This window comes from Scylla paramamosain, unplaced genomic scaffold (genome assembly GCF_035594125.1).
Source record: "Scylla paramamosain isolate STU-SP2022 unplaced genomic scaffold, ASM3559412v1 Contig26, whole genome shotgun sequence".
Lineage (NCBI taxonomy): Eukaryota > Metazoa > Arthropoda > Malacostraca > Decapoda > Portunidae > Scylla > Scylla paramamosain.
In genome coordinates this window covers 481,197-492,500 of record NW_026973691.1, presented here as the reverse complement: position 1 = coordinate 492,500, position 11,304 = coordinate 481,197, and the positions used below count along the sequence as shown (strand labels likewise).

Here is an 11,304-nt window from a genome sequence, read left to right as displayed (position 1 = left end):
TGCACGCCGAAGAACATAATGGTCTGCCTGCCTCAATATTGTATGGGGTTAAATATTTCGTGTGATGTGCTGTACTAGGTTTGTGTTCCTGTGTCGGTGTGGGTGGTAAGGAAGGTAATAGTGCTTAAGATACCTGGAAATTCATTATATTTTAGAATACCTTAACTTACCTTACCCTACCCTACCCTACCCTACCCTACCTTGTCTCACATTCCCGTGCTTTGCCTCACCTTGCCTTGCCTAAAAGAAGGCGTATTTCACTGACTTGATGGCAGGGTGGCTGACGAGGAAGCTGAGATAATAATAGTCTTAAGACACCTGAATATTCCCTATATTTTACTTACTTTACCTTGCCTTACCTCACCTTCCCGTGCCTTGCCTTGCCTTGCCTTGCCTAAAAGAACCCGTATTTCACCGACTTGATGGCAGGCTGGGTGACGAGGAAGCTGAGGTGTAAATATTTCTATATTTTACCCTAACCTTACCCTACCTTACTTCACCTTACCATACCTTACCATACCTTACCTTCCCTAACTTACCTTAAAGAAGTAGAATCTCCCGAGATGTATTCCTTCCCCTAATCTACAGAGAGCGGAAAAGTAAAGGAAACTGTAGGTCGAGGCGAGGGAAGGAAATGGGGAAAGGAAAGGAGAACGGGAGACGCCCAGGGGATGATAACAGAAGACGCATGACTCCAAAATGAGGAAGAAGTTCAATATAATAGCTAGGATTAGGGTAGAGGAGGGAAGATGTAGAGCGAGGGAAAGTATGAAGGGAAACTTCCAGGAGAAGCCAAGAGGAAGAAGGATTACACGTAAATGACATAGAGCGCAGGGAAGCGACAGTGTGTGAGGATTAGCCTGCAGGGAGAAAAGTGCCTGAGGAATAGAGGCAAGGATGAGAGAGAGAGAGAGAGAGAGAGAGAGAGAGAGAGAGAGAGAGAGAGAGAGAGAGAGAGAGAGAGAGAGAGAGAAAATCCAGAATGATAATTTATTTTTTTCACGATGTACAGGTAGTTAGCGTGATCCCGTCATGTTAATTGTCCCTGGAGAGTAATGACGTGCCGATAAGGACCCCGCCTATAGGGAAGGATTGACAGAAACACATATTGGTCTTCTATGGTCATCTTTGCACGCCAGGGAAGGCTGACGGAGAGCGGTAAAGAATAACACAACTCATTCTTAGATTCAGGAATGAAACGTAACGATAAAAAAAAAAAATAATAATAATAAATAGATAAATAAATAAATAAATTTGAAAATTAAGAAAAAAAATGTTGGGCTTGGACACTCATCTTTGTAGAGGGAGAAGGCGTGTAACAATACAGGGGTTAAGAAAACAGATTATGCATAAAGTCTAAAGAGTGATTTTTATTTAGTATATCAACATAATAGAGGACACGAATATTCTATTTTTTGGAAGAAATATGACTGAGACTGACTACACGGAATTCCTCGTTAGCAAGAAACTGCTCCTCTTTGAGAATCACACGAGGGAAATTAATGCAAAGCGATGAAACGTGAGCATCAGGCGGAGCTTCTTTCTGAATCGTGTTCTTGATTGGAGCACGCCACAATGCTGCCCCACCTTCAAATCACTTCCAAAATGAAGAACTTGTTTGGTTTTTGAGAAACTGAAAAGAAATATAGAAAAAAAAAAATAGATAAATAAATCAAATTAAAAACGTATATATTTTTAAAAAAGTACTACGTGGATTTGAGATATTTACTTTTATTTAAATTTTACGTGTTGGAGAAACTAGAAGCACCTCTCCACCGCCTCCCATGTGTACTGTCTCGCACCGTCAACACATCGTAGTACCTCCACTAAATATTTATAGTCTACAAAAATTCCTCTCCCATTGTCCCCTGAATGTCTACACCTGTCGCCTGGCACACCGTTCCTGCCACACCTGTCCCAAGAGTCACAGGTGTGGTGTCCTCTAACGTTTTTCCAGTCGGTATTTGTCGCCTCGCCTCGCGCCTGCACTGAAGGGGATCACATCTCAGTGCTGTGGAATGATATGTTTGCTTTTTATAATTGTGCTGCGTTCCTTACCTGATCTTCCACCTCTCTCTCTCTCTCTCTCTCTCTCTCTCTCTCTCTCTCTCTCTCTCTCTCTCTCTCTCTCTCTCTCTCTCTCTCTCTCTAATGAGCCAATTAACCCGCCAGATCGGGTATCATAGCCTGCACTGCAGTAAGTTTAGCAAGCAGCCATTACAAGTGCATTGCTCTGAGAACCATTCACTAATTACTGAGCTGCATTCTTTTAATATGATAACCTTCGAATTTTCAGAACACTCGGCAGATTTATTTCTTTTTGTGTCAGGTCTTTTTCTTTTTCTCGTGTGACCATCACTTTTTGAATTTCAGTCCATCCATGGATGAAAAATCGTACCGATTTTGTATCAATTGCCTTTATGTAAAGCACGTATGACTTGTACCTAAATATATATATATATATATATATATATATATATATATATATATATATATATATATATATATATATATATATATATATATATATATATATATATATATATATATATATATATATATATATATATATATATATATATATATATATATATATATATATATATATATATATATTTATTTATTTATTTATTTCATTGACAAGTTATTTGTTTTTATCATTGTTTATCTGAGAATCACAGCGTATGTTACCATAAATATGACATTGGTTATTTGCAAAGACTTTTTTTACATGCCAGTATTACATAAGTACATTTCGCTGAGTCCTTACGGTTTTTTAACTCGATATTTTCCCAAATATTGCCTCCAAAATTACCTGGATTATTTGCAAAATCGTGTGTTTTTTTTTTTTTATCATTATATATTACGACAAGCAAATTCCCTTTGCGCAGTCCTTACATTTCTGTAACTCGAAATTGCCCCAAATGTTACTCAGAATCTAATCATTTACAAAACTTTTTATTTTACACCGCAGTAATTAATAAGTACATTTTGCACAATTCTTACGATTCTGTAACTCGAAATTGGGCAAAATATTCCACCAATATAGCCTGGACTATTAACACGACCTCATAAAATTTTACAGTGGTCAGCTCACTGATTGCTGCCTTCGTAGGTCAATGTGGAATCGTTTGAATGTCCACAGATAACAATTAAAATGCTGGAAATGAGACGAAATGACCTGCACACCTGACAAGCGGCCATCAGGGTTGTCATTGCCTGGGCATCACCTCGCTGCCTTCAAATTTCACCAAACGCTAACAAGGTAAACAGTATATTTAACAGGATGCCAGCCTGATAATGACTGGCAGTGCTCCTTCACCTGTAACTTATGATATATTATGTTTATGAAAGATCACGCTAGACTGGACGCTCTGAAGGCAATAGAGTTTTGATTTTCACTTCATTAAACCTTTTGGTGAATAGAAGTGCAAACTGTTTCCCGTTCATTATTTCTCCGATGCATTTATTTGACGAATGTGGGAACGATATCGCCATAGTTATCGGATTCAGGGGAATTCTGTGTGTGTGTGTGTGTGTGTGTGTGTGTGTGTGTGTGTGTGTGTGTTGCTCTGTTTCATTAGTGTGATGGCAGTACTGTCTTCTCTTCACCAGCAGCTTCGTGCGGACAATTCATAGGAAAAAGTAATACATTTTATTGGCACAGTAACAATTCCTCGGTGACCTTCATGTTTCAGGTCCACGATGCAATAATGAAGGCTAATCAACCAATTAGTCCCACGCCACACTGCTGCCTCTCCATGCTTTACTTTTCTCTCCATATTTCCTTCCCTCCCTTTTCGTTCTTCTTCCTTCCTCTTTCGTTTCCTCTTTCTTTCGTTTCTCTTTCCTCTCCTTTCGTTTCTCCTTCATTTTTCATCTCGTTTATCCTTAATTTCCTTTCGTTTCTATTTAAATTTTTCCTTCATTTCCTTTTTCTGTCTTTGCTTTCTTTTTACTTCACCATTTCCTTTCCTTTCATTTACTCTTTTTTCCCTCTTTTCCTCTTCTTTTCCTGTTGTTTTTCTTCCATTTCTTTTCGTTTCTCCTTTTTTCTCTGGTTTTCCCTTCATTTCCTCTTTTCCTCCTCCCTTTCTTCTCTGGAATTTATCTCCTCGCTTTACTATTCCGATAAGTTGTTGTTTTTTTCAGTTACTTTCCTGTTCCTTTTTTTCCTTAAAGTTTCTCTCTCTCTCTCTCTCTCTCTCTCTCTCTCTCTCTCTCTCTCTCTCTCTCTCTCTCTCTCTCTCTCTCTCTCTCTTGGTTCACTTCTTTGTCTTTTGGAGGCTCATGTTTCCCTGAGTCTCTTAAGGGAAATGACACGTGCATTTGCTGCTCTGGTCCAATCTTGGATCACATTCCCTTCGATGTGTCTGGCAAGGTGACGTCACGCGTGTGGGCAGCGTCTTTGATGGTGATCGAAAACAAGTGCATGGTGTGTTTGGCGTAGGTTGTTTTTCATGTACAATGTGTGAACACGTTTTCTATTTAACGTGCTATTCATGGTTGTGTAGAATCTTGTTTATTTTTGGTGAATGGGTGTCTGTTTTGCATCTACGGTGTTGGTGGTGGTGTTTGGTCATATTTGGTACTCTTCCCTTGTTGAGTCTTAATTTGTTATATTCAGGATCTTTTTTTTTTTTTTTTTTTTTTTATCAGGCATTTACTATATTTTCAATAACTCACCAGTAAACTTGATTTGTGGGCGGAGGAGTTCGTTGTTATATCACCAACTACTCTGTGTGTAGGAAGAGACATATGAAAACTTTGTCTGTGCTCCTGAAGTCTAAAGAGACCTATAATTGAAAGCATATTAAGAGAATATTAAATCTGAGTTTCCATACTACCTTTCCAACTCATCTGTGTTAATTTTCTCTACAACATCAATAACTGTTGTAGGTTAGTCACACCGTCCCTTGTCCCGCCACTACGTCTGTCTAGGCTGAGTGCGAGGCGAGCACCTTTAGGAATCCACCTGTTCAATCCGCCTTGTCGTTTACTTTGCTTCCCACAATCTTTCTCCTTGCACACTCCGCCACATACGTCAGACGGATCGGAGCAATCGCTCACTGTTGCCTCACAATCTGGATCTGCAGTGTTTCCTGTTGTTTGCGGGCTGGCGAACCTTACGAGGAAGATGAAGTGCCTGCATCTCATACATATTATTGTATTGCTTCTTGCCTGCCTCTTCTTTACTGCTGACACTTGCAAGTCTTACACAGAGGCTCGCAGCCCTCAGTTCGTCTCGGCAGACAACGTGAAGACCTGAGTAGGGGAGATTGGTGGCCACTTATGTTATTTCATGTCGCTGGAACTTCCTCTTTGGTAGATAACTCGCAGTGATAGGGATAACTTGTGTAAGGAGTTCAGTAACCTATGGAATTAATACTCATTGAATCACAGGTGAAAGCAGTTGCCGTGAGTGAGGCAGGAAAGTCGTTCACCGTGTAATGGAAGTATTTATAGCACATTTCTTTCACAATACCTGCTGTTGCTTCCGTCACGTTGTTATGTCCTGTGCAAAAGAGAAGTCGCTGGTTTCACATGCTTTGGTTTGTGATAAGTATAATGTTATAGATGAATCGGTCATAAGCTGTTAGTTTCTTCAAGGTAGTACGTCTCCAGCAGAATAAATCTATGGTTTACACGGAATTGTTTCATTAGTGCTAATTATTGTGTTGCAGATGAATAGATCAGGCATTTTTCAAACAGCAACGTTAGTGGTCATTAACAGGAATCACCGTTGTTACTAGTAAGAAATGTTTTAATTACGTACATAACATATTCTCCTTTAACAGTCGTCTTTCCCCACGCTCTTCCCCCCTCGTGACGGACTGTCCTTCTTTTCCTGCTTCCTCTACGTCTCAATAACGCGGATCACCACAACCGCCTTCTACCCGCCCAGCGTTGCCGCTCCTACGAAGCAAGGGGGAAAATTTCGCTGGGCTCCTTCAGGCGCTTTTCTCTCTCAAATGGTCGCAGTTCGCTCGTTAGTCTTGCTCACCGGCGATACCACTGGAACTTGTTGTACCGTACAGACTCTTGCTGCTCCTTGTTCCTCTTCCTTTCGGAGAGATGGCACTTTTTTTGTCTTTTATTTTTTTTTTTGTCTTTTTTTTCTATTAATACTTAGTTTTAGGTATCCGTTTTCTGTTTATTTATTCAATTTGTCTTAATGGGGTCAAGTTTAAGTTTGCTCGTTTATTGTTTTTCCTTTATTTTTGTTGTTGTGTTATTTAAGTGCATCGTGTATGCTTCATAAACACACACACACACACACACACACACACACACACACACACATGATTGTGCAGACGCTTACGTGACGTTTATAAAATGATAAATGAAATGAAATAAGAGAGAGAGAGAGAGAGAGAGAGAGAGAGAGAGAGAGAGAGAGAGAGAGAGAGAGAGAGAGAGAGAGTCTCCACTGAATTCCTCTCCAGGCGTTTGTGAACTTTTGTAAAGCTTTAATATACTCTTCAATACATATATTCTCTCTCTCTCTCTCTCTCTCTCTCTCTCTCTCTCTCTCTCTCTCTCTCTCTCTCTCTCTCTCTCTCCCTTCCTTTTAGTGTCCGTGTTTACGTTCCTGGGAGTGTAATGAGCCTTTTTGGCCAGCATTGTTGTGGCGTGGTTTGATGGCCAGGCTGTGGGCGGCGTGGGTTCACTGCTGATTTCCGTTCGCCGTCTTGCTATCGTCGTCGTTGTTGTCGTTTTAGTCCTCGGTTTTCGTCCTCGTCCTCGTCCTTCTCCTCTCCTTTATTAGCGATATTTTATATTTTTTTTATTTTATGTAAGAGGAGCACTGGCTTAGAGTATCAAAAAAGGAAGAAAGGGAAAAGATCCACCGACAATGCCAGTCCCCAGAGAGAAAGCCAGAATGGTTATCCAGAACTGGAGGATAAGTGTCTTGAAAATTTTCGTCGTAATGGCCACGTCTTTCCCTTTCCCTCTTGGTCGTTCATATCGCCCTCCACCCCATCCCTTCGCCTGCCCTTTGTTTACGCACGCAGGACTCACCGCCTCAGTCCAGATGGAGAGAATCATATTTGTTATTCGTGTTCTGCTAATACGTCACTGAGTTGTGTCGGTATTGCTATTGGAGCGTTTGAAGGAAAAACGTGATTGGCTATTGACGTATTCAGAGACAAAATGTATTGCTATTGCAGTGTTTGGTGATGCCGCTTGATACTCATCACTCGCACACTGACAGAAGCAGGAAACAAATGCCATTCATGAAGAGCGAACACCGGAACGAGTCGTCAAATTTTGAAGTCAGCGGGGACACCAGCCAGACAACAGAGGACGGGACAATTCTTTAGGCAACTGTTACGAACACACGGGAATAATCAATGCAGCTAAGCAGAGCATTACCCCTCAGCCTCGCTTTATGTGAGATTGTGAGTATGGAAGAATAGTCGGTTTGGCATTTGTGAGGAAAAAAATTTGAAATATCAGAGAAGTTAATATGCCCACTTTGAAATTGTGAAATGTTAGTGCCTGAGAAATTCATTAATTCAGTTATGACATTTATGAAGAAATCGGAATTCTGTTTGGAAGGGAATCCTAAAAAAAGTTTCAGTATTGTTGATGCATTCACCTTCCAGGGAATCGAAATAACAACATTCAGATTTCAGCTTCACCTTCCAAAACAAACATGTAATTTCCCTGCACTAAGTCTCATCAGACCTCCAGTGGGCCACGCAGATCAGCTTTAGCGAACCCAATATCTCTTCAGCGCAGTTGATATCGCCTACGTAATGTCATATGAGAGGAGACTAGACACACAAAATTGGCTTTTTCTCCCTGTCAAAGCTCACCTGCCGACCCAACATGAATAAACACTTCTGGCATCTTGCCAAAAATATCTCCAATAACTTTGCTTCTTCTTCTTCTTTCCCTCCTTTATTTCAACCAGATGGCACCACTGCTATCACATCTATTTCTAAAGCTGAACTCTTCGTTCAAACCTTTGCTAAAAACTCTACCTTGGACGATTCTGGGCTTGTCCCTCCCTCTCCTCCACCCTCTGACTACTTCATGCCACCTATTAAAATTCTTCGCAATAATGTTTTCCATGCCCTCGTTGGCCTAGACCCTCGGAAGGCTTATGGACCTGATGGGGTCCCTCCTATTGTTCTCCGAAACTGTGCCTCTGTGCTTGCACCTTGCCTAGTCAAACTCTTTCAGCTCTGTCTGTCAACATCTACCTTTCCTTCTTGCTGGAAGTTTGCCTACATTCAACCTGTTCCTAAAAAGGGTGACCGTTCTAATCCCTCAAACTACCGTCCTATTGCTTTAATTTCCTGCCTATCTAAAGTTTTTTAATCTATCCTCAACAGGAAGATTCTTAAACATCTATCACTTCACAACCTTCTATCTAATCGCCAGTATGGGTCCCATCAAGGCCGCTTTACTGGTGATCTTCTGGCTTTCCTTACTGAGTCTTGGTCATCCTCTTTTAGAGATTTTGGTAAAACTTTTGCTGTTGCCTTGGACATATCAAAAGCTTTTTATAGAGTCTGGCACAAAACTTTGATCTCCAAACTACCCTCCTACGGCTTCTTTCCTTCTCTCTGTAACTTCATCTCAAGTTTCCTTTCTGACCGTTCAATTGCTGCTGTGGTAGACGGTCACTGTTCTTCTCCTAAATCTATTAACAGACGTCTCCGCCAGTTTTTCTCAACCCCCTCAGCTGCTAACTCTGTACAAGGGCCTTATCCGTCCATGTATGGAGTATGCTTCACATGTCTGGGGGTTCCACTCATACTGCTCTTCTAGACAGGGTGGAATCAAAAGCTTTTCGTCTCATCAACTCCTCTCCTCTAACTGACTGTCTTCAGCCTCTCTCTCACCGCCGCAATGTTGCATCTCTAGCTGTCCTCTACCGCTATTTTCATGCTGACTGCTCTTCTGATCTTGCCTACTGCATACCTCCCCTCCTCCCGCGGCCTCGCTGCACAAGACTTTTTCTTTCTCTCACCCCTATTCTGTCCACCTCTCTAACGCAAGAGTTAACCAGTATTCTCAATCATTCATCCCTTTCTCTGGTAAACTCTGGAACTCCCTGCCAGCTTCTGTATTTCCACCTTCCTATAACTTGAATTCCTTCAAGAGGGAGGTTTCAAGACACTTATTCATCAATTTTTGACTACTGCCTTGACCCTTTTATGGGACTGCCATTTCAATGCGCATTATTTTTTTTAATTGGATTTTTGTTGCCCTTGGCCAGTGTCCCTCCTACATAAAAAAAAAAAGAAAAAAACTTTTTGTTGCCATCGAAAACGGTACAAATCTTCTTTCGGTTCTGAAAAAAAAAAAAGTAATCGGAATGAAGGCAACACGTCCACTGGTTAGGTTAAGTTCCGGAAAGCCTTTTTGAAAACTCACATCATGAAGGAATGGAACAAGCTCCCGAACAGCGTCGCGCGATGAAACACAATGACCTTGTTAAAAAATCACGTCGGTGAGTGTTTTGGAAAGAATCGACGTTTAGTGTGGCAATAATTTCTCATATGAACGTTTCTCTTCGTCATCACATAAATTCTCTCTCTCTCTCTCTCTCTCTCTCTCTCTCTCTCTCTCTCTCTCTCTCTCTCTCTCTCTCTCTCTCTCTCTCTCTCTCTCTCTCCGCACCTTAAACTATTCAGCAATACCCGGCACCACGCCAGTCCCTGAACCCATTAATATTACTTTACATCCCACAAATTCCTCTGCCGAAATAGAGTTATACACCAAGCTGGAAAATAGATAAGACTCTGAAAGGGCATAGGCGATTGTAAGGCTCGGGTGGGTGTTTACTTATTCAGTGCGAGAAGGAAAGTACTGCCGCCATATTGTCTGGATGAGTTCCGCACTGAGTAAGTTTATTCTATTTACTATAAAAACACAGTACTCCCCCTATGCGAGGTTCTATTCCCTACTGGTTCGTTGAAATCTGGATTTCCTGTGGCTCTTGTGTGCGTCCAGTTCCATGTATTTCTGGGAGATGAAGTCGTGTTTTATGAAGGGCTGTAGGGTTTGTTCAATTTTGTTTTGTTAAAGTGCGCAAGGAAAACGATAATGAAGGTTTCTATATAGAGATGATTCTTTTTTTTTTTTCCTTCTTTACTTGATGTTTGTTTCACAGATTTAAGTTTTAGTACCAGATTTTTTTTTTTATTTATTTACAGACTAGATACAGACTAGAAGACATAGAAACAGACTGGGTGAAGAGTGAGAGAGGAGTTAGGCAAGGTTGTATATTGCCACCAATCCTTTTTAGCCAGTATACAGAGAAGCTAGCAGCCAGGATGAGAAGAATGAATGTAGGGGTAAGTGTGGGGAACGATAAAGTATGTGTGCTCCTTTATGCAGATGACGTAGTTGTTATGAGTGAATCGGCAGATGAGCTTCAAAGTCTGTTGGATGTTGTGGATGGCTATGGAAAAGACTTTGCAGTAAGTTTTGGCAGTGAGAAAAGCAAGCTAATGATTGTGAATAAGTCAGAGGATGAAAGTAATGTGGTATGGAGACTTGGAGAGAATGAGTTGAGACAGGTGCAACAATACAAGTACTTAGGGATGTGGATGAGTCCTAGTGGGTGTGCAAAGGCAAAGAATGAAAAGATAAGTATGGTAAACCAGTGGGTAGGTCGATTGGGAAGCGCGGCAAGGATGAGAGCAAGTAAGTATGATGTGTTGAGAGAAGTGTGGAAGAGTGTGGCTGTGCCAAGTATAATGTATGGTATGGAGGTGATTGCATGGAATGAAAGTGAAATTGATAAGTTAGAAGTGGGCCAGAATAGAGTAGCAAGGATGGCACTGAGTGCACCGAGGTGCACAGCAGTCGAAGCCTTGAGAGGTGACATGGGATGGAGCACCTTTAGGGAAAGACTCACAAAAGCCACACTTAGGTACAAGATTAGGCTTGAGAGAATGGATGATGCAAGAATAGCAAGGAAGGTGTACCTGTGGAATGAAAGTGGAAGCAAATGGAGGAAGAGATGCATGAGAATGACAGACAGGAATGGATTGCAAGTTGTGTGGGCGATAAGAATGGTTGGGAGGAACCAAAATGAGCGTGAATGGGTGGTAACAAGAGGAGGCAGAGTGGGAGCCGAATGGGATGTGAGAAAATGGAAGAATGAGATAGACAAAGAAGTGAAATGTGTGGGACTGAATGAATGGAAGAATGAAATGGAAAGAAAGAAGACCCTGGAATGGTACAAGGAGAAAGAGGCCCCGAGGTATGAAAGGTGGTATGATGGAAGCCTGGGCGGTGATCTTCTCTTCCGAGCGAGGGCACAGTGTATGGATGTGA

At 41.3% G+C, this 11,304-nt stretch overlaps 1 protein-coding gene across 1 annotated transcript in view; it reads left to right on the top strand.

Moving 5' to 3' along the window:
- The window catches only part of LOC135097606 (uncharacterized), a 36,770-nt gene extending 28,458 nt beyond the window's left edge, over positions 1–8,312 (top strand). The window contains exon 3 of the mRNA XM_063999534.1: positions 7,173–8,312. Coding sequence (XP_063855604.1) covers positions 7,173–7,192 — 20 coding nt within the window. The 3' untranslated portion in view covers positions 7,193–8,312. The remainder of the gene's footprint in view (positions 1–7,172) is intronic.
- The last annotated feature ends 2,992 nt before the right edge of the window (positions 8,313–11,304 follow it).